The 27,156-nt window shown below is 45.7% G+C and overlaps 1 protein-coding gene across 1 annotated transcript in view; it reads right to left on the bottom strand.

Annotated features, from left to right (window-relative positions):
- Nucleotides 1–27,156, bottom strand: part of CTDSPL (CTD small phosphatase like) — a 149,344-nt gene that overhangs the window by 30,842 nt on the left and 91,346 nt on the right. Inside the window, exon 4 of the mRNA XM_024756353.1 lies at nt 405–559. Within this exon, the coding sequence (XP_024612121.1) occupies nt 405–559 (155 nt within the window). The remainder of the gene's footprint in view (nt 1–404; nt 560–27,156) is intronic.

The following is a 27,156-nucleotide window of genomic DNA, read 5'->3' as shown; positions in this document are numbered from 1 at the left end:
ACACATATGAAAGAAGATATAACAAATACGTTTATTATTAAACGAGGTAGTTAAATTCACTTATATTTATTATTGGCTTTTTTCCAAGTCTCTGTGTCTCCTCTGGTCTTTCCATTTCTTTGTCTGCTCCTGGTTCTTTAACTCTCTTTCATACAACTTCCCATGACAGAATGTTACAAAAATATGAAGTGACTCTTATAACTCGCATCAAATATGTTCTTCAGTTGCTAAATGGGAATGACTGACATATCCTGTAACAAAAAAGATGACTTCTTTGGTAATTTCAAATCTTTAAGTAAATGGCTGCGCACATACTGTCACAGATTCTGTCTAAGGATGCTCGTCAAGGACGGGACAGACGCGCGGTGGCGGAAGAACACCGGGGCTGCTGCGTCGGCACTGACCTTCTGAAGCCCGCCGTTCTCCTCAACCAGCGGCGGAAGAACACCGGGGCTGCTGCCTGGCGGAGCGTCCACATTGTAATCACGGAAGCAGCAGAAGAAGGAGCTGAGGATGCTGCGGCTCCTCTGCTTCTTCAGGCTGACGTTGCACTGGGATGCTGGGAAGAGAAACAAAGCACAGCGTGGCCAACTGTAATACTACGGGAAAACTCGAACGTGCAGCCGCCCCAGAGCCCTGACATGTGGAGACCAACTCAGGACCAGAAGACCAGGGGAGCCAGGAAGTTCCTCTAAAAGACTGTTACGTGACTCCTAGAGGGCCAGACAGTCGATGGAGTCCAGTCCTGCTGGCTGGACAGAATTCCCCTGATCTCGGCCCAGTGGGGGCTGCTTGCTCATTAGCTAGCCCATCCCCGGGGCCATCTGCCTTCCTGAGACCAGCAGATAAAGTCTTCCAACCCTGCACAAGTGCTACTTCAAAACATAGATCCTTGCAGGCACAAATCAGACTTGTCCCTCGCTGAGAAGCATTTCTCTGTGAAGGGTACCAAGGAAGAGTCACATTGAAACTGGGTTCTTGGGCACTCCCTGCTCACCATGGAAACAACTAACTTCATGGGTTAAGAAATAAGATGTGTGAAGGCACAAAGCAGCCCTCTTCTTAAACTCTTAAACCCATTTGTCAAGAAGTTGATACGAGCCTGGACCCACAGAGCTCAGGGGTGGAGGCTTCCATCACACTTAAAACAGAAACAGCAGGAGAGGTGGGACAGAACATCAGGGCTGGCCAGGGCAAAGCCTATCTTCACGAGACCCAGGGCAATACTGTGCCACTGACTCACTCCCTGGCCTGTCCTGGATTGAGGCTCCGGAGGGAGGGATGGATCCTTTCTGTTATCCAGGGCTCAAGACAAGTCGCCACAAGTCAGAAATAAAAGACAAAAGTTAGTACAGATGAGAAACACACCTCAGGGGAGGAGGCTGACAATTTGGAGGTGCAGGAGCATTTAGCCCTGGGAATGCAGTCCCACCACATACCACGTCTGGGTGGGTCAGCAGCAGTCCCACCACATACCACGTCTGGGTACAGGCTACGGGCACAGGGACCATGCTTGGGGTTGATGGGAAGATCACCACTGTAGGAAATTATAAGTTCGCATGATAACTGTTGGAGTCTGTCTCTCCCACAAAGCAATTCTGGCACGATTCCTCTTTGTACACTTGAGGGATTTGTATAGCACCTGCCCTCTCAAGAGATCACAAAACCTTTGCTGAAAGTCTGCAGGTACCCTTCTGCCAGCAGCAAAACCAAATGCATTCAGAAAAAGGACTGAAAGGCTGTTTTGCCAGCAGCTCCACAGGCCTGGATGGTCTTTAGCCTGGGTTTAGGCAAATGGCCCAGGAAGTGTGAATTTAAGATAATCGCTGGGAATTCCTTGGCGGTCCAGTGGTTAAGACTTGGCACACTTTCACTGCCGGGGCCCGGGTTTGATCCCTGGTCAGGGAACTAAGATGCCGCAAGCTGCCTAGCACAGGCAAAAAACAAACAAACAAACAAAAAAAACCCTTCATTAATTAAAGATGATCTTTAGAACCATAAATCTCTGGAAAAGCTGGCTGTTTCTTCTTCCTTATGAATCCTTAGGTTCATGTCACAGGGCACCCGTCTTCTCATTTCAGGCCCCACTCGTCCGGCCAGACCAGACCATGGGGGCCACCAGGCACAGAGGCCTCCCACACAGCAGTGGTGGCAGCGACAGTGACCACTGTTTCCTGGGGCCAGCCCTCTGGGTTCTAGTACTTTACAATCCTCATCTCATGTCATCCTCACAGCTACCCAAGGAGATAGGTGTGATTGCTTCCATCTAACTGCTGAGAATATACAGCTAGTAACTGCACGTGCCCAGATTCAAACCCAAGTGGGTCAGTTTCCAGAGCGCATGCTTTCCCCATGCACCACACTGAAGACAATTCTGAAACAACTCAGGTCAGATTAAGAAGGAGGGAACGTGCCAAACGGAGAGAAAAGCACTGCCATAAACTCATATTTAATATAAATGATGGGTTAAGCTGTTTTGTTGTTACTTTGGGTATTTTAGTTTTTTATGCCTCACTCAGATAATTTAGTCAGAGGAAGAAAAGACTGTCTCTTCCCCGGCTGAGAGCACATTTCTCTGCAAGTAAACAAGCTGTTTGTTCATGTCTTGGTGACACTGAGCCGTCAACACCCAGGCCGGGCAGTAAAAAGCTCTGCAAAAAATGCACTTTCCCGGATCCTATTTTCATCCTTGGGTCACATAAATCTTCCCCATAACTAATTAACAAGCTAACTTATGTGCTAAAAAAAATCCTGACCATGGAGCCAGGGAGCTACTTATAATTCCACCATATGATTACTTGCCATGTGGCAGCCACAAAGAGGGCTGCAGGGTCACTATTTGCTCGGGTCACTTGGGAGGCCATCACCCCTGACAATGGCAGCTCACTCCATTCCCCCGTCTATGTAGGAAGCAGCTCATGGCTGTGGGAGGGTCCAGGCATCTTCCTGCTAAATAAGGTCACTACTAGGGCCCGTAGGAACCTCCGGGCAGCTGGGGGCTTTCGAATCTTCTAATCACCCTTGGGTTGGGCTGGTGCTCTCAAAAGCAGGCTAGCTGGGGAAATGGCTGGATTCCCTCAGGACCAGCATGAGCCCACCCTGCCCACGGCACTCACTGTTCCTGAAAGGTCAAGGTGGGCTGTATGGGTCTCATGACCCTGCTGCCTTCCACCCCAGCTGCTGCCTCTCCACCAGCTACAATCCAGAAGGCCCTTGATTTACTCATAAACTTCTGGTAAAAGGGTTTCAGTTGATACACGAAATCAACATCTATGGTTTTTTTTGTTGTTTTTTCTGCGGTACACGGGCCTCTCACCGCTGTGGCCTCTCCTGTTGCGGAGCACAGGCTCTGGACACGCAGGCTCAGCGGTCATGGCTCACGGGCCCAGCCGCTCCGCGGCACGTGGGATCCTCCCGCACCGGGACACGAACCCGTGTCCCCTGCATCGGCAGGCAGACTCCCAGCCACTGCGCCACCAGGGAAGCCCAACATCTATATTTTAATGGACAAATGTTTATAACATTAGATCAAAAAAGCAAGATAAATAATTGTATATCTGACTTGATCGTAACTGTGCAAAAACAAATGAAAAGAGATTGTAGTAGAGAAAAGATTGGCAAAAATATATCGCAATGTTAACAGTAATTGTCAGACTCTGGGTATTTACACCTCTTCCTTCTATATTTCCCCAATGCTTTATGGTCATTACATTTTACTCTAACAATGGGGAAAGAAAACAGTCTCGTTAAGCTTTCTTTCAGCAACTCTGTAAAGCTCAGGAGAAACCATATCCTACGCCCAAACTCAAACCCTTACACCTATTCCTCCGCTTTCCACTCCATGCCTGTGAAGGGCAAAATGAGGCAAGAGCAGCATCATAAGCCTTGCAGGAGGTAATTGTCACTGCTGTGGTGGCCCAGGCTCAGCCCCGGACCGTGACATTGCCGGGATGGAACATGCCCACCAACCCAAACCAGAGGGGCCCACGTGAAGAGAGGGCACCGAGTCCATGATCTGCCCCAGCAGCGTGCTCCCACTGGCTTTCCCGGCTGGCAGCCCACCCAGCCTCTCACCACCTGGCCTCACTCGCCCCTTTGAATGTCCCTACTGATAACACGAGAGGCCCCCTCGTGGCCCAGGGAGCCAGAAGAAGGTCTTTATCAGAATTGTAACAGTAGGGTATGAAAATCAGTTTAATATGTACATCTTCCAGTTACACTGGTTTTAAGAATACTTTGGAGGAGTAAAGGAGAGAGTAGGAACTTTGAACATCAGTCTCGAACATTTCATAAAGATTTCCATGTTTTATCAGACTTAGGAGGAAAACATCATCAAAAATTATTCTGAAGTTTTCTGTTGCTTTCCCTGATCATCTTCCTGCTCCTATCCACGTCCACACCTGTGCACCTCATGTCCGGTTTCCTCCTCATGGTAGACGCCTCATCACGCTGACATCCTACCCCCCGACTCCTCCTCTCCTCATACCCCACTTCTGAGAACATTCCTGTTCTTCAGGGGCTGGTTCAAAGCCCAACCCCTTGAAGGAAGCCTGTCCCAGTGGAAGGGATTTGGTCCTTGGCCACTGAACTCCCAAATAAACACATGTCTGTCTGGGCTACATCTTCAGCCCATTCCTCTCTCCCAACTTCCAGGCCAGTTTATCCACCTGCCTGCCGGATGGACATCTCCTCCGGATGCCTCCTAGGAGTGCTTCACCCAGCAGGTCCCCTCTTCACCTGGGGCATCAATCTCCGAGTCTAAACATCTACCCTTCCCCCTCTCATTAAGTTGTTGGTTTTGATATCCTTGGTGGTTCTTAAGTCTGTCCTCAACAATGCCCTGTCCCTTTCATATCCCAGCTGAGGCCCTCATCATTCTGTCCCCGGACAACTACAATAGCAGCAGAACTTGTTTCGCTGCTGCTGATTCTGTGTCCTGTAATTAATCATTGACATGACCCACCGAGGTGTAGCCCAACAAGTGAGGAGACTGGTGGTTGTGAATGTGCCTCTGAAGTCAGCCTCCTAGGTGTTGGCTCGACCAGTAAATGTTACGGGACCTAAGTTATATGACTTCTTTGTGCTTCAGTTTCCTTATCTGTAAAATAGCAACAATAGGCTTGTTGTGAGAATTAAGTGAGTTCGTATAAAGTACACAGAACAGTACCCAGCACAGGGTAAGCACTTCATAAATGTCAGCTCTTATTATTATCATTAGTTTCTGAAGAGCTTGTGCTTCGTAAAGGAGTAGGGGTTCTGCTGGTAAATCCCGGATCAAAGGCTGGATCCACATTGGGTCCAAATGTGGGTCCACATTTGTTCCCTGCCGTCTGACAACTAGGAGGCATAACTTCCTATAACAGACCTTGGTTACTTAAACTGTAATTTAGAAAGCAAAACTAGAAAAATCTCAGAAGTGATTCTACTCAACTGCTCTAAAACCTGGAGAGGCAGAGATGAGGAAAGAAAATGGAGGGAGGGGTGAAGCGTCCAGATGAATGCTGTTGGGGACTGTTTACCTGCTTCCCCTTAGAAAAAGAATACTGCTTTCAAGATGAGGGGAGGAAGCATTCACTCTCTCCTGCCCACTTGCTCAACCCTCCTCTGCTGAGCTCTGCCCCTGCCCTGTCTGCATCTGATCCAGGGGCTCCTTGCCCCATGCTGTGCATCAAAAGGGAGCACCCTCCCGGGGGAGGAGGACTGCGTGAGGACCAGGCAAGGAGGACAACAGACCCATCGTGGCTCTCCTGCAGGCTCCCCTACTGGGCCACTGTATGCTGTCATTTCCCCCCGGCTCTGGGAGCGCAGGCCCATCAGAAGGAACTCTTCTTCTTCCTCAGTCCTGCTAATGAAGACATGCCTGTGGCTGGTCCCAGCAGCTGCCCTTCTCTCCACACAGATGGCTGGCCCATGAAAATGGCATCCTACAGGGTAGGATGGGGAGATCCCCGGCAGGGGCAGATGGGGTGATCCTAAGACTTCCCCCATTTTTCTGAGCAGGCCTGCGTGGAGCAGAAATCCTGGGAAGGGTTGTGAAGAGCTGGAGACGTTGGGCAGGGGCCTCACCCATGTGCCTGGAGCTCTCTAACCATGTGGGGAGTGTGTGACGTTGAGGACAAACAGACATGTGGCCCGGTTTTCCTCGATACACCCTGGGAGCTAATGCCTCTCTCTTTGTTCCTGTACTTGATGTCACTGCAGCCAGCAGAGGAACAACCTGCTTCCCACTCATACACCCCCCCGCCACCGTTCTCCTTCAACGGCTGGGGACCTCCTATCCTCCAGCACAGCAGATGAGGGGCTTAGAGAGGGCCTATGAATGGGGCGGCTAACATGAGTGCAGAGATGGCTGCCTTCCTTGAGTCTTCAGTCCTAAAGGTGAGACAGGAAGCCTCCTCAATACCTCCCTGGTCTCTCTTGGCAGACTGCTGGTCCAGTAGCAAGGACCAGTATCTTCAAAGCACCAGCTGCCGATGGGGAGTGTAGCAGACGTGTGACATTTTTGCCTGCCAAGATCCATTTCCCATCCTCTGGTAAAAGTTCCACCACTCTCACCTCACCAACTCTCAGTCCATTACCAAAGCCTGGCCAATAAGAGCCATGTGATTGGCTTAGAGATGGGCGCATGACCCAAGCTGGGCCGAGGAAAGTCGGCCCCTGGATTCATGTTACGGCTACTGGAGGAAATGTTCTCTTTTTGCTGGTTTGCTAAGCTGGCAGGATGTAAGCCTGGAGCCACCAGCAGCCATCCTGGCCACCAAGCGAGAAGCACCTACCTGACTGATCACGTGAGCCAAAACTGAGATGTGAAGAGGGGCAGATCTCTGACTTGATTTCAGTAAACCAGATCTTTCTGGCATTTTCAGTTATGCGAATCTCTTTTTCTTTGAAGCCAATACGAATTGGGTTTATGCTATCTGCAATGGAAAGGATTATCCCTGAAAATGTGAGCTCCTAGGCGAGGCAGTGCAGAGACGCTGATAAATCACACAGGCACCGTCCCTACCTCACAATACGCACGCCTAGGAGGAGAGACACGAGAATGAGCAATTCTAATACAGTATGAGTCTTCTTATGATGGGGTAGCACAGGGCGCTGCTGGGGCCCAGAGAAGGGCACAAAGTCCATATTTGGCAGGGGGTGGGGAGGAGTGACTTCTTAGAAGAAAGTAGTCTGACAACTGGGCTGAAGTTGTATAAAATTGTTGGAGGTGGGGGGCTTCCCTGGTGGTGCAGTGGTTGAGAGTCCGCCTGCCGATGCAGGGGACACGAGTTCGTGCCCCGGTCTGGGAGGATCCCGCATCCCGTGGAGCGGCTGGGCCCGTGAGCCATGGCTGCTGAGCCTGTGCGTCTGGAGCCTGTGCTCCGCAACGGGAGGGGCCACAACAGTGAGAGGTCCACGTACCGCAAAAAAAAAAAAAAAAATTGTTGGAGGGGGCAGGGAAGTAGGGAAACAGCAACGTGTAAAGGCCCTGAAGTGAGAGAGAACATGAAATATTTGAGAAATCAAAGAGGCGAGGTGTTATGAGATGGGGATGATGACAGCAAGGGCCTTGTAAACCACGGTGATGAGTCTGGATTTAATTCTATGGACCCGGGGAATGACGTAATCAGATCTGTACCACACACGTCATGGTTTGACTTCTGTAACTGGAACTACTGAGTTTAAATTTTAGATTATGACTAATGTAAGCTATCTATATACATCACAGATTTCCAGGATGTTTAAAAATCACAGATGTGGCCTCTTTTATGTAACATGCCTAGAATGGAATTTCTTATTTGAAAACTTTATGTCATAATACTGCAATTTGTTTGCAACAGCAATGCTGACCCCAGCACAAACTAGTTGTTCATCAATGTGGGACAAAATGTTATATCTATCTATCTATCTATTTATCTATCTATCTATCTATCCCTGGTGTGGAATATTATACAGCCGTGAAAAAGAAGGCTGCAGTTCCCTGTGCACTGATAACAGCCAACACTTATCTTACCTAAGATGTACCAGGCACTATTCTATGCACTTTACATACATTGGCTCATTTAATCCTTTCAGTAATCTTATGAGGTTAGGACTACTATTATATTCATTTTATAGATGAGGAAACTAAGTCCCAGAGAAGTTAAGAAACCTGCCCAAGATGACACAGCTAGTAAGTAGTAGACTTTATTCAAATCCAAGTAGTCTGGGCTCTTAACCTCTGCTTTATATTGCCTACTGATAATGGAGCACATTCTGAGATACATTAAATGAGAAAAGCAAGGACATTGGAACATATAGTGTACTACCATCAACCTTCAAATACAAAATCAAATAAATTAACAAAATAGAATGTACAAGCGTGTGCATATTCTTATATGTGCAAAAAGTATCTCTATAAGTAACTGTTGCCCCATGGGAGACGAATGGAGGACACACTAGAAGGGAGGGAGAATTACTTTTCACTCTATTCTCTTCAGTATCCTTTGGATTGTGTATCATGTATTAAAATAATAATTGCATACTGTATATCATGCATTATAAGTAAAAAATTAAATCATCAAAAATAATATGGCAGTGAGCATAGCATACATAATTTTATGTGCACATCTGATTTATCCCTTAGAAGAAATACCTAGAAGTGTAATTGCTTTTCAAAGGCCAAAGTCTTTGAAAAAAACGTCAAGCCTCTTGATATCTATGGACAATCTGCCACTTAGAGAGGCAGTGTGTATGCGCACCCCCTCATGGGGTGTTCCACTTAGGCTGTGCAAACTCTGAGACTTTAATTGGCCTTTGCCAAGCTGAAAGGTGAAAATAGTAACTTGCTGTTGCTTTAATTTGCATTTCTTGGATTGCCACCCAAGTTCTACAATCTCTCATATACTTTTTTAAAAAAAATAAATTTATTTATTTATTTTTGCCTGCATTGGGTCTTCGTTGTTGCACGTGGGCTTTCTCTAGTTGTGGTGAGCAGGGGCTACTCTTCATTGCAGTGCATGGGCATCTCACTGCGGTAGCTTCTCTTGTCGTGGAGCACAGGCTCTAAGCGCGCGGGCTTCAGTAGTTGTGGCGTGCGGGCTCAGTAGCTGTGGCTTACAGGCTTTACAGTGCAGGCTCAGTAGTTGTGGTGCACGGGCTTAGCTGCTCCACAGCATGTGGGATCTTCCCGGACCAGGGCTTGAACCCATGTCCCCTGCATTGGCAGGCAGATTCTTAACCACTGTGCCTCCAGGGAAGTCCCTCTCATATACTTTTTGGTCATTTCTAGTTCTTCTTTTGAAAACTGTGCTTATATATTTTTGCCTATTTTTCTATATTTTTTCTTTGACTTATAAGTGTTCCTTTGTCACATATTAGAGACATAATTCTTGGACTGTTCTGTACATTGGAAATTGCATCAGTTTGTTTTCAGCCTTCTACTTTTTAAAAATAGTAGTTATGTATGTGCAGAAGTTTTAGTTTTTAGGAAGTCAAATCTAACCATTTTTCAAATGATTCCTTCCCAACCTAATACAATATACTATTCACTTATATTTTCTTCTAGTTCTTTTTTAGTTTAAAGTAAATATCTTTTAAAGTAAAGATTTTATCTGTTTTATCGGTTTTACCTGTTTACTCTGGTACACAGTAGGATATATGAATCTACCTTTTCCCCCCAAAAGCTTAGTCAAATATACTAATAATATTTATTGAACAATTCACCCTATACAATGATTTGGGCATTCTATTCTACCCTATCCCATCCCATCCCATCTCATCCCACTCCTTTTCTTGTGCCAGTAACACATAGCTTTGCTACTGTAGATTTAATGTTTTATATTTAATAGTACCAGTCCTCCTTTATTATTTATTTTCAAAAACTTCTTGGATAGTCTAACCCTTTATGCTTCCAGATGAATGTCAGAATCACTTTATCAAGTTTTAAAAAAATACCACTGGGATTTAGTTGCATTAGGCTCATAAAATATGCATGCACTAATTCTAGTTAATTCCATTAAAGTAATTAAAATGAGAAAGTTAAAAAATCCATTTGTTGTACCTTATTCCTAAAAACTGTGCCAAGATTAAAAGTGGCCTTGGTTATCAGCTTAAAATAGATTATTATAACTATAATATGTTTAATGTAAGTCCCATGGTAACAACAAAGAAAATATATATGGAAGAGAGACAAAAGAAAGTGAGAAAGGAATAAAAGCATGTCATTACAAAAAAAAAAACAACCCAAAAACAAAGAAGAGAGCTAGAAAGAAAAAGAGGGTTAAAAAAATTACAAGACTGACAGAAAACAATTAAAAAAATGTAATGGTAAGGGGGCTTCTCTGGCAACACAGTGGTTAAGAATCTGCCTGCTAATGCAGGGGACATGGGTTTGAGCCCTAGTCCGGGAAGATCCCATGTGCCGTGGAGCAACAAAGCCCATGCACCACAACTACTGAGCCTGCGCTCTAGAACCCGCAAGCCACAACTACTGAAGCCTGTGCACCTAGAGCCTGTGCTCCACAACAAGAGAAGCCACCGCAATGAGAAGCCCGTGCACCACAACAAAGAGTAGCCTAGCCCCTGCTCACTGCAACTAGAGAAAGCACGTGTACAGCAATGAAGACCCAACACAGCCAAAAATAAAATAAATAAATTTATTTTTAAAAATGTAATGGTAAGATCTTCCCTATCAGTAATTCCTATAAATGTAAATAGATTAAACTCCCCAATAAAAAAACACAGAGTGGCTGAATGGATTAAAAAAATAAGATCCAACTATATGCTATCTACAAGGGACTCACTTTAGATCTGAGAACACACATAAGCTGAAAGTGAAAGGAGAGAAAAAGATATTCACTGCAAATGGTAACCAAAAGAAAGGACAGTAGCTACACTTATAAAGACAAAATAGACTTTAAGTCAAAAACTGTCACAAGATGGGACTTTCCTGGAGGTCCAGTGGTTAAGACATTGCCTTCCAATGCAGGGGGTGAGGGTTCGATCACTGGTCAGGGAGCTAAGATCCCACATGCCTTGGGGCCAAAAAACCAAACACATAAAACAGAAGAAATATTGTAACAAATTCAATAACAACTTTAAAAAATGGTCCACATCAAAAAAATCTTAAAAAAAAATAAACTATCACAAGAGACAAAGAAGAACATTATCTAATGGTAAAAGGGTCAATTCACCAGGAAGACATAACAATTATAAACATACATGCACCAACATCAGAGCATGCAAATATATGAAGTAAACATGGACAGAACTTAAGGGAGAAACAAACAGCAACACAATGACAGTACGAGGTTTCAATAACCAATTTTCAGTAATGGATAGAACATCTAGAGAAAGGACAAAGAAACAAAGGACTTGAACAACACTATATTGCAAATGGACCTAACAAACATATACAGAACATTCCACCCAACAAGAGCACAACGTATATTCTTCTCAAGTGCACGTGGAACATCCTCCAGGACAGATCACATATTAGGCCACAAAACAAGTGTTAACAAATTTAAGAAGACTAAAATCATACCAAGTATCTTTTCTGACCACAATGGAATTAAACTAGAAATCAACAGTAGAAGAAAAACTGGAAAATTCACAAATATGTGGAAGTTAAACAACACACTCTTGAACAACCAATGGGTCAAAGAAGAAATCAAAAGGGATTAGAAAATATCTTGAGACAAATAAAAATGAAAACGTACCAAAACTTACAGAATGTAGCAAAAGGAGTATGAAGAGGGAATTTTATAGTAGTAAATGCCTACATTAAAAAAGAAGAAAGGTCTCAAGTAAACAATCTAACCTTACACTTCAAGGAATTATAAGTGTAAGCCCAGAGTTAGCAGAAGAAAGAAGATGATAAAGATTAGAGTGGAAATAAACAAAATAGAGAATAGAAAAACAATTTTAAAAAGCAATGAAACTGAGTTGGTTTCTTGAAAAGACCAACAAAATTGACAAATATTTAGCTAGACTAACAAAAAGAGAGAGAAGACTCAAATAAGTAAAATCAGTAATGAAACAGGAGACATTATAACTGATGTCACAGAAATAAAAAGATTACGAGAAAACTATGAACAATTATAGGCCAACAAGTTGGATAACCTAGAAGAAATAGATTAATTCCTAGAAACATACAACCTACCAAGACTGAGTCATGAAGAAATAGGAAATATGTACAGTCCAATAATGAACATGGAGACTGAATCAGTTATCAAAAATTTCCCAAGAAAGAAAATCCCAGGGCCAGATGGCTTCACTGGAGAATTCTACCAGACATTTAAAGAAGGATTAATGCCATTCCTTCTCAAGCTTTTTTGAAAAATTAAAGAGAAGGAAATACTTCAAACTCATTTTATGAAGCCAGTGTTATCCTGATACCAAAGCCAGACAAATACATTACAAGAAAAGAAAACCTCAGGCCAACAGCCCTGATGAATACAGATGTAAAAATCCTCAACAAAATACTAGCAAGCCAAAGTTAATAGCACACTGAAAGGATCACATGCCATGACCAAGTGGGATTTATCCCTGGGATGCAAGGATGGTTCAACACACAAAAATCAATCAGTGTGATACACCACATTAATAGAGTGAAAGATAAAGATCACATGATCATCAACAGAAGCAGAAAAAGCATTTGACAAAGTTCAACACTGCCTCATGATAAAAATAATTTTAAAACTAGGATTAAAAGAAAAAGTCATCAACATAATAAAGGCTATATAAGAAAAGCCCACAGTTAACATCCTACTAAAATTAAAAAACAGAAAGCTCTTCCTCTAAGATCAGGAATAAGGCAAGGATGCTTACTCTTACCACTTCTATTCAACATAGTACTGGAAGTCCTAGCTACAGCAATCAGGCAAGCAAAACAGATAAAAGGCATCCAAATCAGAAAGAAGAAGCACAATTATCTCAGTTCACAGATGACATGATTTTATATGTAGAAAACCCCTAAAGATTCCACCAAAAAATGATTAGAACTAATAAGCGAATTCAGCAAAATTGCTGGACACAAAATCAATGTATAAAAATCAGTTGCATTTCTATACACTTATAATGAACAATCCAAAACGGAAATAAAGAAAACCACTGGATTGACAATATCATCCAAAAGAATAAAATACTTAGGAATAAACTTAACTAAGGAGATAAAAACTTCTACACTGAAAACTACAAAACATTGGTGAAATTAATTAAAGAAGACAGGAAAAAAATGGTAAGACAGCCTGTATTCATGGATTAGAAGACAATATTGTTAAAATGTCCACACCACCCAAAGCAATCTACAGAGTCAATATAATCCCTATCAAAATCCCAGAGGCTTTTTTTTTTTTTTGCAGAAATAGAAAAAACAATCGTAGAATTCATATGGAATCACAGAGGACCCCAAATAGCTAAAACAACCTTGAGAAAGAAGAACAAAGCTGGAGGCCTCATATTTCCCAACTTCAGAACATATTAGAGATCTACAAAAGTATGGTACTGGCATAAAGACAGATATATAGACCAACTGAAAAAAATAGACAGCCCAGAAATAAACCCAAGCATACATAGTCAAATGATCTTCAAAATGGGAGCCAAGACTACACAATGGGGCAAGTATAGTCTCTTCAACAAATGGTGTTTCTTAAAACTAGATATCCACATGCAAAACAATACAATTGGACCGTTATATTATACCATAGACAAAAATCAACTCAAAATGGATTAAAGACTTAAATGTTAAGGGCTAAAATTATAAAACTCCTAGAATAAAACACAGGGGGAAGCTTTATAACATCGCTCTTGGCAATGATTTTTTGGATATGATACCCAAAGCACAGGCAGCGAAAGCAAAAACAGACAACATTAAACTCAAAAGCTTCTGCACAGCAAAGGAAACAATCAACAGAGTGAAAAGGCAACCTACAGAAGGGGAGAAAATATCTGCAAACCATATATTTGGTAAGAGGTTAATATCCAAAATATATAAGGGACTCCTTCAACTCAACAGCAAAAAACCCCAAGTAATCAGATTTTTTAAATTGCCAATGGACTTGAATTGACGTTTCTCTTAAAGAAGACACACAATGGCCAACAAGTATATGGACAGATGTTCAATAACACTAATCATCAGGGAAATGCAAATTAAAACTACAATGAGGTATCACCTCACACCTGTAAGGATGACTACCATCAAAACAAAACAAAACAAAACAGGGATTCCCTGGTGGCGCAGTGGTTAAGAATCCACCTGCCAATGCAGGGGACATGCGTTTGAGCCCTTGTCCTGGAAGACCCCACATGCCGTGGAGCAACTAAACCCGTGAGTCACAACTCCTGAGCCCACGCACCACCACTACTGAAGCCCGAGCGCCTAGAGCCCATGCTCCACAACAAGAGAAGCCACGGCAATGAGAAGCCCGCGCACCGCAACAAAGAATAGCCCCGCTTGCTGCAACTAGAGAAAACGCAAGCGTAGCAACAAAGACCAAATGCAGCCCAAAATAAATAAATAAAAATTTTAAGAATGCTCCAAAAATACCCAAGGAACAGAAAACAAAATAACAAGTGTTGGCGAGGATGTGGAGAAATTGGAACACTGGTGCACTGTTGATGGGAATGTAAAATGGGGTAGCTGCTGTGGAAAACAATATGGAGGTTCCTCAAAAAATTAAAAATCCCATATACTTAATATTAAAAATATCACTAGCATATGATACAGCAATCCCACTTCTGGGTATTCATCCAAATGAATTGAAAACAGGATCTCAAAGAGATATTTGCACTCCCATGTTCACTGCAGCATTATTCACAATAGACTAGAGGTAGAAGTAACTCAAATGTCCATTAATGGATGAATGGATAAAGAAACTATAGAGTGTGTGTGTGTGTGTGTGTGTGTGTGTGTGTGTGTGTGTGTGTAATGGAATACCATTCCATTAAAGAAGAAGGAAATACTGTCATGTGCTACACATGGATGTACCTTGAGGACATCATGTAAGACGAAAAAGTTCTAGAGATCTGATGCACAGAAAGGATCATACAGTTAACAATACTGTACTGTACCCTTAAATATTCATTAAGGGGTAGATTTCATGCTATGTGGGTTTTTTTTTAACAACATTAAAAAAAAAAAAAAGAGTGGTTTCGGGAGGAAGCCACAGCTCCCGCTGATGGAAGGAATGCCTCCTGTACTGGGCGAGTGCCTCACATGCTCGACCTGACACAATTTCCTCCTCACGTAGGTATCACCAACCTCATTTTGGTGGCCTAGAAGCGAGGCACCTAGACTTGGCCCAAGAGTGCACAGTTATGTACCAAGTGGTAGAAGCGGAATTTGTACTCAGCTTGTCAGACTGCAAAGCCTATACCTTTCTGCCCATCGTCATTACAACCGGCACACCACGGGCCATCTCTCTCGCTCCCTCTGGGCTGTGGGTGATCCGAGTGCTGTAGTGGGGCTCCTTCACTTCTGGCTCATCACCACCATCGCCTAACAATGCAAGTATCTTCTAGGTAATGAATACATTTGCTTCTTCTTTTGGACTAGAGCCACAGTTCACTGATAAAATTCCACTAAAAACTGCTATTATTGGGTCAAAGTCCTTCCAGAAGAATTCCTAAAGCAGCAAGCCAGTTCACCCAGAATGTTCTACCTCTAGGTTGGTTCTACGATTAAAATGTAACCATTTCTACATTTGGTCTCTATCCAGTCACACCAAATACTGGTTCACAACTGCAAAAAGAGATAATCACCTCAAATAATGCTTCAGGAGTCCTCACTAATCCTCCTCACAGCACAGACATTTCCTGAGGCCAAAACCTAAAAACAAAAAAGCTCAAGTCTGCCAGTCATTCAATCTTCGATTCCCTCCTCAGTTTTGCTAACGATCAACTCTGTATAGATGTCATTTGTCCCCAGAGTCTCTGTTCTCTATGAGGCAAGACCTGGGTGTCTGGTTATTCTGCCAAGAGGGTTACCTTGATCAGAGGTCCCTCCCACACTTATCAGTCAGACCAGTGTACCTGATGACAGGGACTGACATTCCTACGTCGGTCCCACTGACACACCTGGACCTTCACCTGCCCAGGGACGGCACTGAGAGATCTCCCGGGATGACCTGATTCTGAGTTGGAGGGCTCTCAGAGGGCACTGAAGTGGATGGTTCCTAAGTGAGGGCCCTGGGGTGTAAATTATGAGTGAGGGTCTCTGGGAGCCCAGGCAGCAACACGGCTGCACGGACTCAGTTCTGCTGCTGCTGGGAGGACGCAGACCCACGTGGCTCGTGACAGTCAGTGGCTGTTTCTTATTTACAATGTTGGAGGGATCCATCTATGTCTCTATTAACAAATGAGAACAGAAATTAATTCCCTAATAGTTTATCTGATAGATGGATATGGGATCCACGGTGGGTCAGGAATGAAAAAAATAATAGTGTTTCTTGTGTGGGCTGGAAACCTATGACCTTACCCACCACAGCTGTTTCTCTCAGTTCGCTGGTGTGGCTTCAATGAGGGTCGGCTTCAATGAGGGTCTCTTCCTATCTCCTGCTGCTCCGCTCCTTTCGGCTTTTCTAGTTTTATCTCCACTTATTTGTGTGGTACCTTTTAATTTCCTTTTGTCTACCAGCCTGCCGTCTCTCTGTGACTTCCCATGGCCTGATGGACCTCTCCCCAGCTACTGCTGATCCTCCTTCTGGGCTCAAGTAGAAGGACTCTCAGCCCCCAAAGGGCAGGGAATTTATCCAGCACATGTTTATTTAGTGTCTGTTATGTGTCAGGCAGTGTTCTAGGAATAGAGCAGTGAACAAAGCTTACAAAAATCCCTGCCCTCGGGCTTCCCTGGTGGCGCAGTGGTTGAGAATCTGCCTGCCAATGAAGGGGACACGGGTTCGAGCCCTGGTCTGGGAAGATTCCACATGCCACGGAGCAACTGGGCCCGTGAGCCACAACTACTTAGCCTGCATGTCTGGAGCCTATGCTCTGCAACAAGAGAGGCCACGACAGTGAGAGGCCCACGCACCACAATGAAGAGTGGCCCCCGCTTGCCGCAACTAGAGAAAGCCCTCGCACAGAAACGAAGACCCAACACAGCCAAAAATATAAATAAATAAATAAATAAAATTGAAAAAAAAAAATCCCTGCCCTCATTGAGCTTATGTTCCAGGGGGGAAGAAACAGACAATAAAAACATGTAAAACATAGAGTAGGTCAGATGGTGATATATATTGTAGGTCAAAGTAAAGCAGGAAAAAGGTCAAAGAGTGCTGTGTGTGTGTGTGTTATTTTAAATAGGGTATTTGGGGAAGACTATACTGATTAAGTGATTGAGCAAAGGCCTGAAGGAGGTGAGGGTGAGCCTTCTGGGCTCAGAGCACAGCAGGTGCAAACGCCCTGACTGACGTAGGGGCATCCTTGACATGTTCAAGAACAGCCAGGGGGCCAGTGTGGCTGCAACAGAATAACTGAGGGGACAGTGGTAGGGGAGAAGGTCAGTGATGAAGGGCTAGGTCAGGGGGCCTGCAGGCCACTGGAAGGACTTGGCTTTTCCTCTGATTGAGATGGGAAAGTTGTTGGAACAGCACTATAAAAACGGCAGGCTTACGACAGGACCTCAATAAGGCTATTTAGGGCCAAAGTCGGGTCCTGTGGAGTCACTACCCCTGAGGAACACTCCTGCCTTTGGAGAACTGCCACCCCTGCAAGGAAAGAGCTGATGTTTCTCCTCCTGTCTCCTCCCATCCTCCACTGGCCTCCACACAGACCTCAGCCAGCATTCCTCCTGGACTGCCACGTCCCCACCCCGACCTGTCTGTTAATACCTGCCCTGTTCCCAGGACCAGATACCTACTTTGCAGGACCCAGTGCAAAATGCAAATGCAGGGCCCCTTGTTCAAAAAGTAAGAAAATTAAGACAGTAACAGCAGAGCAGTAAACCAAGTGTGGGTCCTCTTTGGGATGCAGGCTGCATGCCCATGAAGCCGGCCCTGCTTATTCCCATTCGACCCAAGAAAGAAGACCCTGGGAATGCAGGCCGCCCCCCGCTCCCCGCCACCATGGCCCCACTTAGAGGCTTAGGGTGACAGCAGCCCTTGCTTCATTCTAGAGGGAGCTCCACGAGTCCGGGTGGAGGAGAAAGACAAGCCCAGGAGCCAGCGCTGGGAGGGCAGCCTTTTACAGGGCAAGGACAGGTTCCAGGAGGGGACACTAAAAACCAAGGCTAAACAGGAATGTTTCTCGAGTGCCTCCTTTGCACTGGGCGTTGAGGGAAAGAAACAACGCTGGATGATGCCGGCAAACGTTCACAGTGGTTGGCCAAGGCTTCCCTTGGGCAGGGCAGTCTCCCTGGGGAGGTGGGACTACAGCTGAGCCCGGAAGGATGGACAGAGGGCAGGTGGAGGGACGTTTATATGGGAGAAATGGAAAGTTACAAAAGCAACAAGCAGCCGGGGTGTCTGAGGGGCAACAAGGAGGCCAGTTTGGCTGGGGGCAGAGGTGAGACCAGAGTGGGGAGGGCCTTACCCTGAAGGCAGTGGGGGTGGGTTGAGAGAATGCTCTAAGGAAGGACAGAGACAGGATGAGAGCTGACCTCTTGGGAGGCTTGGCTGGTGGTGTATGGAGGACAGACAGCGGGGTCAGAGCTTCATGTAAGCGGGGTCATGCTGGTGGGGGTGGGATGTGCCTACTCACGTGAGCTGGGTAGAAGCCTTCCCGCCACGGGCAGTGGGTCTGCACAGACGGACAGACATGAGGCAGGGTTTAGATGCACATTTCCAAGCACGCAACAACAAACAAGGGCACCGTACATCCCTGAGACCAAGTCCTCTGGCAGGGTGCCCAAACCACGTGCATCCCACAGAATTCCTAATTTTAGAAACGAGACTGGAACTTGTCTGAGCAAAGTAAACCTGGCCCCAAGTATTCACTTTTGTCGTTGTTTTGCAGTTGTGGAGGCAGGAAGATCAGCGAGAGCCTCGGGACATTTGACATGCTGCCCACCAGGCTAAGCTGCTCAAGGTGCCCTCGTGAAAGCCCTGTTGGGAAAGCCGGCAATCACGGTACCAGGGGTCTCTGAGAACAAGGAAAAGCTGCTGGCATTGGGTCTTTCCTCGCTGTTTTTCAGCCTCTCAGATATCAGCTCTGGACTTCATAACCCTTTTGAATTCCTTTTTCACATGGATAAACAAGCCTTCCGATCATGGGACAGCAACCAAAAGGGACAAGAGAGTAACTGGCGAAATTTATTTTCATCATATAAACAGGACACACAATGCTCCTTCTCTCTCTTTAGGCCAAATAATGGCAACAGCTTTAGTATGAATCAAAATGAACTCGGAATTCTCACCTCAAGGATTGTAAGACAAAGGAAATCTCACCCTGGACTACATGGCAAGAGGCTTGTTCTCGTCCCCCATTTTCAAACACAGAAACTCTTCCCTGTTTTGTTTTGTTTTAACAAGAGAAGAGTGAAAGGAAAGAGTTTATGCTTGCAACACTCTGATTAAAACAGTCATCATTTCTCACAGATATGGACAGATGTTTTCATGTTAATTTTGAAAATCCCATCAAATCACGTTTGTGTTGTCTCCTTCCTACTACCATAGTTTTCTGACAGCCTTAGATGAGTGGTTTAATACTGTTTGGATTTTGAATTGGTTTATGAGTGCTGTTTCATTAAAAAAAAAATTTGAGAAAATCAAGGAATACTTAGAAGGCTTGTTAGTATCAACCGGCCAACAGTTTAATGATTTGGATGGAAATATGCACATTCTAATGTTGACGCTGACAACCTAGAGTTTTTACCTTTATAATTTGAATTCCCATAAGAGCGTGACTTTGTAAGAAGTATTTTTAGTTATTTGTTCCTTAACCAGGAATTTTCTAGGGTATAAAACCTTTACAGATGGAAAAATAGCAACAAATGATCCCAAGAAACCTCTCTAGATAAAAATGCATAAACCACACACTTCAAAATAAACACCACATTTTGGGGACTGCACATGAAATAAGAAGTACCATGTGATTCTTCCTACACAGAGTTCCACTCTGCCAAGACTGGGTATTTTAAGAACACACTTGAACTATCCGTTGGGCTGGCAGTCTCCCTGGGAGTCTGCACATCAACTTCAGGGTTCCCCAAAAAGAAGAGCTCAGGGCTCCTTCCTCCAACTGACTGCTTCGATGTCACTACAAGAACACCAGAAAGGTGGACACCCAGCTTAGCTTTGCCTCCTGCAACCCCTGCAGTCAGCCAGCTACCAGGCGCAGGCTCTTTCATCTTTCATCTGGTGAGTCGTCATCCTGGCCCACGCTATCACCCCCTCCCTGGGACCTCCGTAACAGTCTGATGATGACAGGTCTCTCCTCACCCACTCTGTCAGCGTCATCTTTTCTGAAATGCAGCCCCTCGGTGGCCCGACCTGGCTCACACTGGGTTGTTGCAATGTTAGATGAGATAAGGTCACACAGGGAAGCCAAGGATGCCCAGTGAACTCACCCCTTGCTGTCCACGAGGGTCACATTGCCCTGGCTTGTCAAACACCCACATGCTGGAATAGTCCAGCCAGGCCAGTGGGCTCTGAGCCTGGGCTGGGCTCCAGCCTTGAAGATGGCCCTGACACAGAAACACACACACACTTCGGTGCTTCAGGCCAGGAGGTGGCAAGGCCCCAGCTGGTGAGCAGGTCCTGGTCACAAGCCTCACTTGCCAATCACTTGTTTGGAAGCTGGCAAGCTATTTCCCATAAATACTAAAGAGATAAGGTGCTCATGCTAGCCCAAAAGGGCTGATTTAACCCATAACGCAATATGGCCACATTTGCAAGGAAAAGTAGGAGCAATGTATTTAGTAAAGATTTACCTGGCACCGAATTTAAGGAAGCCTGCTAGCTCCTTTAATAAAGTAATACCCTGATCCTCCCACTCTGGATGGAGGAGGGAGAATCGCCCCAAGGGCTGGAGCCATTTGAGCTCCAGCCCAATTCTTGCCCTGAGATCCATTTTCACCTTGGGAATCTGACTGGTCACCGCTGACTGGTCACCGGTGCAGTATAATTGCACCGCTGGGGCCTCAGGGTGCTGCTTCCCAGACCACTTGGGCTCAGCTTGGGGACAGACCCTGGCCTTCATGCTGCACAGCAGTGCGGGCCTTCAGTTTGAGGACGGCATTTAAGAATCAAACTCAGAGGGCTTCCCTGGTGGTGCAGTGGTTAAGAATCCGCCTGCCAATGCAGGGTACACAGGTTCGAGCCCTGGTCCAGGAAGATCCCACGTGCCGCGGAAAAACTAAGCCGGCGTGCCACAACTACTGAAGCCCACGCGCCTACAGCCCATGCTCCGCAACAAGAGAAGCCACCTCAATGAGAGGCCCGTGCACCGCAACAAAGAGTAGCCCCTGCTCGCCACAACTAGAGAAAACCCGTGTGCAGCAACGAAGACCCAACGCAGCTAAAAATAAATAAAATAAATTTATTTAAAAAAAAAAAAGAATCAAACTCAGAGAGTAACTTCTAGGGGCTGCTAGATGTGGCTGCCCTCAGGCCCTTCTCCATGGGTTGCCGGCTACCTCTGCTCCCCCGGGCAGAGGTCTGCATATTCCACAACCTGGGAAAAAGTCCTCAGCACATCTGAACTCCGTGGAGGCAAGGCCCACGACAAGAGGGCAGAGAGGGAAGAAACAGGATGTCCTGCGATGACCCGAATTTGTAATGACCATTTGCTTACACGGGTACATCCCCTTACCATAGAGTGAGGCCTCAGAAAGTCATAATAAATCTACCTCAGCACAAAATACGCACATACTCTGTGCATGTGTATCTGTGTGTGGTGGTGATGGCTGCAATGGCTTTCTCACACCAACTATGTGTCACGTATTGATTAGACACTGCGAGATTAAAAATAGTCAAATAAGAAAATGTTTCTGTCCTTGGGAAACTCCCAAACCAGTGGGAGGAGAAAGGTACACATCTAACTACCTACAGCAGTATCTCTGAACTTGGGGGTATTGAGCATGACACAGGTCAAACACGTCTGCAAAGCAGGCTCTGGTCTCTCACACCCTCTGTCCTGACTGTGGAGGAGACAGTCCGAAGGGGCCCCCCCGCTGTGACAGTCAGCCCAGCATAGGCGAGGTGCCACCCCTTGGATGGGAGCCGTGGAAATAATCCCGGACAGCAGCCAGTCTTCAGAGCCTTTCTCTTGGGCAAGTCATTTAGCCAATCAGAAATTAAACCCTGTTATCTGGGAAAAAAGGTGGTCCTGTGCAGGCCACATCCAGAAGATGCTTTGAGAAGATGGCACAACAGATAAGAAAGTACTGGGACAACTGTACCAGGCAGTGGTAGGGAGGATGGTTCTCAGCCCTCCTCTCTCAAATCCCTCTTTTTCTTCCTCCCAGTGGGAGGGCTCTGGCTCCTGGGCTCACAGAGGTCCAAGGGGCACTGATTCAAACCCATGGCGAGAGGAGAGGGCTCGGGATAGGCTGGACCCAGGCCCATACGGCTGAGGAAGTGCAGAGGGCAGGAGGGTCGGGAAGAGACCAGAACCAGTGCTTGACTAGGTCCTCTTCAACCCAAGCAAGCTAATCAAACCCAAACATCTGCTCCATTCCACACAGCAAGGGCAACACACCCACAGTAGAGCCCCTGGCGTTACTGAAAGCCCTGCAATACTGGGGTTGAAGAGGATGTGGGATCTTAAACCACATCCTGTTCTTCCCCCACAAAAGGTCACTATTTTGAAAATCTCACTCTTGAGGAGGATGTTTCTAAACCGAGAATGCCACCAGTGCCTGGCCCTTCACCACCCAGGGACCAAGCGAGGAAGGGCCATGGACGCCCACACCTCCTGCCAGGGCCTCTCCAGCCCCCACCTCTGATGTTACCCCTCAGGGCAGATGCTCCACAGCCTGGGAAACACAGCTTCTCTGAGGGGGACCAAAGCTACAGAACAGCCCAAGCTGCCAATTAAAAGGGGGGAAGGCTGCTTCCTCCTTGCGCAGCTCCAGCAGCTCACGTCCTGGCTTCCAGCACCAGACAAGTCACCTCTGGAGAGAGCTGCCCCCACGGCACTCAGCCTCACCAAGACCTGGTGCATGCCAGGGAACATTCTGTCTGCTGGAAGGAAGGTCTGGGGAGTTCAGCTCTGGCAGCCAGGCCGGTCCAGCCCCCAAGACAGGGTACTGCGGCACCTCTTCAAAGACCTCAAGCAGAGATCATGAATTCCCGTCTTTGATCCAGAAATTGTTCCTCACGCTTTAGCTGAATCCCTCTGCCCTAGGGAGGGCTGAACAATGCTCCTCCCCGAAGAGAGCCGCATACCCATCCCTGGACCCACGAACGTTACCATCTACGGCAAAGGGAATCCGTAGACTTTTTTTTTTTTTTAACATCTTTACTGGACTATAATTGCGTTTACAATGGTGTGTTAGTTTCTGCTTTATAACAATGACACGAACCCACGTCCCCTGTATCGGCAGGCAGACTCTCAACCACTGCGCCACCAGGGAAGCCCTACACATAATCTTTTAAATAATAAACACTTCCATTGACACAAATCCTATCACAATAAAAGGTGCTCTTGCTACTTCCATGATGTCCTTTACTGTTCCACTCTCATTATCCTTTTTTTTTTTAACATCTTTATTGGAGTATAATTGCTTTACAATGGTGTGTTAGTTTCTGCTTTATAACAAAGTGAGTCAGTTATACATATACATATGTTCCCATATCTCTTCCCTCTTGCGTCTCCCTCCCTCCCACCCTCCCTATCCCACCCCGTGTATATATATATATATACACTACCAAACGTAAAATAGATAGCTAGTGGGAAGCAGCCGCATGGCACAGGGAGATCAGCTCGGTGCTTTGTGACCACTCTCATCATTCTTTAGGGCCATTTCCCCTTCTAGATTGGGAGCTCCTTGGGGGCAGGGAACAGCGTTTTCTTCATGATTCTGACCAGCTAACAGCAGAGGGCCCAGATCACATATAGCCCTAATGTTTGTTGGGGGAATGAATCAAATTGTTTCTAAGCTCCAGGCACTGTCCTTTATTTAAGATTCTATCTATGAGATGCAAAAAGACAAACGAAAAACAACTGGACCACAATTACAGAACACAATCCCTTAGTGTCACCATAAGGCAATTTAAGTTTTGGCCTACCTGGGCTGTGATCATATTAAATCAAGAGAACATGTGATGGGGGAACTTGATATGTTACATTGATATGAAAACAGAATGTGACTGGAAGACAATGAAGGTAGAGTCTTCTAGAAATGTGAGCCCAGATGACATTCCTAGGGAGAGGTGGACCACATTTATATGCTGGAGGGCTCCAAGAAATATACGTTAAATGCCAGAAGGCTTGGAATATTCCACATGTGTCCCTGAAGACAGTGAGCCAACCTGGGAGCAGGGGCAGGGAGCTAAGAGAAGACCAAGCACAGGGCGTGGGGCCACAAGGACCCAGGCAGCCTGAGCAGACAGGGCCTTCCAAAGCTGGCAAAGGCCTTGGCCTCATGAGGCAAGCGGCGGGGGCGGGGTGGGCAGGGATGGAAGGGGCTCTGACAAATTAGACTTTGAGGAATGTCCTCATGCCAGGTGGACTTTTGAGTTCCCTAATTAGGGCACAGGGGAATGGAGCGAACTGCACAAAGTCAGAGTTGGTTAGCGGAGAGAGAGGCTGTACCAGATCTCCAGGCCCTGGGGACTGTTCTCTTATTCAAGTGTGCATGTAAGTGAGTTTACTGAGCATATGTCCCTTCTGGAGCTTCCGGTGTCTCCCCTGGCCCTGCCTTTGCATCTGCTCCCATCTCCCCTCACTTGGGACGCCTCCCAGGCCTTCCTCTAGCCGCTCCTCTTTCTCACTAAAAAGGCCCAGTTCCAAGAAACTTTCTGAAATTCTTCCCTGAAGTCTCCAACCCACACTCCTCTGCTCTAACTCCTACTATGTCTTTGGGCTCTTGGCTCATCCAGCTCTTTTCTCAAATTTCTGCTGTCAAACACAAGAGCACTCAATTTTATACTTGGCTTTTTCATGTCTTATTCAACACCATATCCCCACTGCCTGGACACTCAAACTAAGGTTGAACAACAAATGAAAGAATGAAGGTTTCATCGCTTACAGTTTGTCTCTGGCTGAGGACAGGAACTGCCTGATGCTTCCTTTACCCTCCTTTCAAAGTTCTAAATAAAAATTTGATGACTGAGTTACACCGTGTACCAAATAGAAACATTTAACAGTAATACTATATCTAGTACACTGTGGTCTGGCGTTTGCTGTTGGGCTACATTTTCAACTGGATGACATCAACCTAATAAGGTCTAAATTTATTCAGCTATATTGGGATATAATTTAGGACAATTTATCAGCAGATAATTTTCTAAATAATTACAATGAGAGTGTCTAACACTTTAAAGCAAAAGATGTGCCATCAATATTAAACAGGTTACACAAATGCTTTCTGCCATTTCATTTGTATATAAAGCAGAGTGGAAAACTCACTTTACATGAGTAAGATTATTCATACTCTGCTAAGTTCTATCTAAAAAGCTACAACAGTTTAAGGGTGAAACTTCTCTGCTATTGGATTGTGAGCTCCTCACGATAGAGACTGAGCACTCATTCTGTCCCTCTTGAATTTGTCCTTCCCTGTACTGTACCCCTGCCCTCACCCAGAAATAGGACCAGGTGGGCTTCCCTGATGGCGCAGTGGTTAAGAATCCGCCTGCCAATGCAGGGGATAAGGGTTCAAGCCCCAGTCTGGGAAGATCCCACATGCCTCAGAGCAACTAAGCCTGTGTGCCACAACTACTGAGCCCATGTGCCACAACTACTGAAGCCCGTGCGCCTAGAGCCCGTGCTCCGCAACAAGAGAAGCCACCGCAGTGAGAAGCCCATGAGTAGGCCCTGCTCTCTGCAATTAGAGAAAGCCCACGCACAACAACGAAGACCCAACACAGCCAAAAAAAAAATATATATATATAGAAGAAATAGGACCAGGTGATAACTTGGTAAGTGCCTGCTGAACAAATGAATGAACAGACAAATGAATGTGTGTGCTACCCAGTCAAATAAACGTTCTGTCCTTTTCACACAAGGCAGTGGGCGTCAGCACAGGGTCACTAGGAACCTCGCCATACCCAGGACCCTAGAAAGATGTAATGAGCTTGGAGAAGAATTATGGCATCTCAGTGGGATAGAAAGAAGCAGATGCCCAGGTACATCCAGACTTCGCCTGTGACTTGTGGTACCCAGAATGTGGATGCCTCCTCTCTGGGCCTCAGTTTCTCTAACTCTGACCTCATTTAACATCACCTGTCCTCCCGCCTTCCTGTCAGAATAGTTGTGCAGAACAAAGTAGTTTAATGGGAAATTACTCTGTACACTATAATGCACTATATTAATTTTTTAGGGCTGTCATATGAAAGTACTACCGGCTGGGTGGCTTAACACAAAAGAAGTGTATTGTCTCACAGGTTTGGAGGCTAGGAGTCTGAATTCAAGGGGCTGGCGGGGACATGTGCCCTCTGAAACCTGCAGGGGATCCTTTGCCTCTTCTAGCTTCTGGGGTTTGCTGGCAAGCCCTGGTGCTCCTTGGCTTGTAGACCCATCACCCCAGTCTCTGCTTCTATCCATCACATGGCCATTTTCTTCCTGTGTGTCTCCGTCTCTGGGTTTCTTCTCCTTTTCTTATAAGGACACAAGTCACACTGCATTAAGGGCCCATTCTACTCCAGTGTGACCTCACCTTAACTAGTTACATTTGCAATGACCCTATTTCCAAGTAAGGTCACATTCTGAGGAACTGGGGGTTAGGACTGCAACATATCTTTTGGCGGGACACAATTTAATCCACAACAAACACCATGTGAATAAAAGCACCACATTTAAAAACCAATGATGTAATGTTAAACTAGGTAATTTGGACTAATCCTCCTGCTGAGAATGAGAAAAGCTGGAAAAATATTTTAAAAGTTCTTATTGAGGTTATGGAGAATTAGCAGGCAGTGAAGAACGGAGCCAAGACTCAGGAGAAGAGAGAAATCCGGAGAGGTGAGCCTGCCATTTGGGGCTGCTCTTCCTCTAAGAATGCCTGCCACTTTTGGAAGAATTAGCTAAGAGGCTGAAAAGCTGAGCATCACTCTGGACAGCCTGTGAAACCAGAGAAACAAAAATTGGAGTCCCATC

The sequence above is a fragment of the Neophocaena asiaeorientalis genome, unplaced genomic scaffold, assembly GCF_003031525.2.
Source record: "Neophocaena asiaeorientalis asiaeorientalis breed wild unplaced genomic scaffold, Neophocaena_asiaeorientalis_V1.1 scaffold265, whole genome shotgun sequence".
In the NCBI taxonomy this organism is placed as follows: domain Eukaryota; kingdom Metazoa; phylum Chordata; class Mammalia; order Artiodactyla; family Phocoenidae; genus Neophocaena; species Neophocaena asiaeorientalis.
This window is presented reverse-complemented; position numbering and strand designations above follow the sequence as displayed.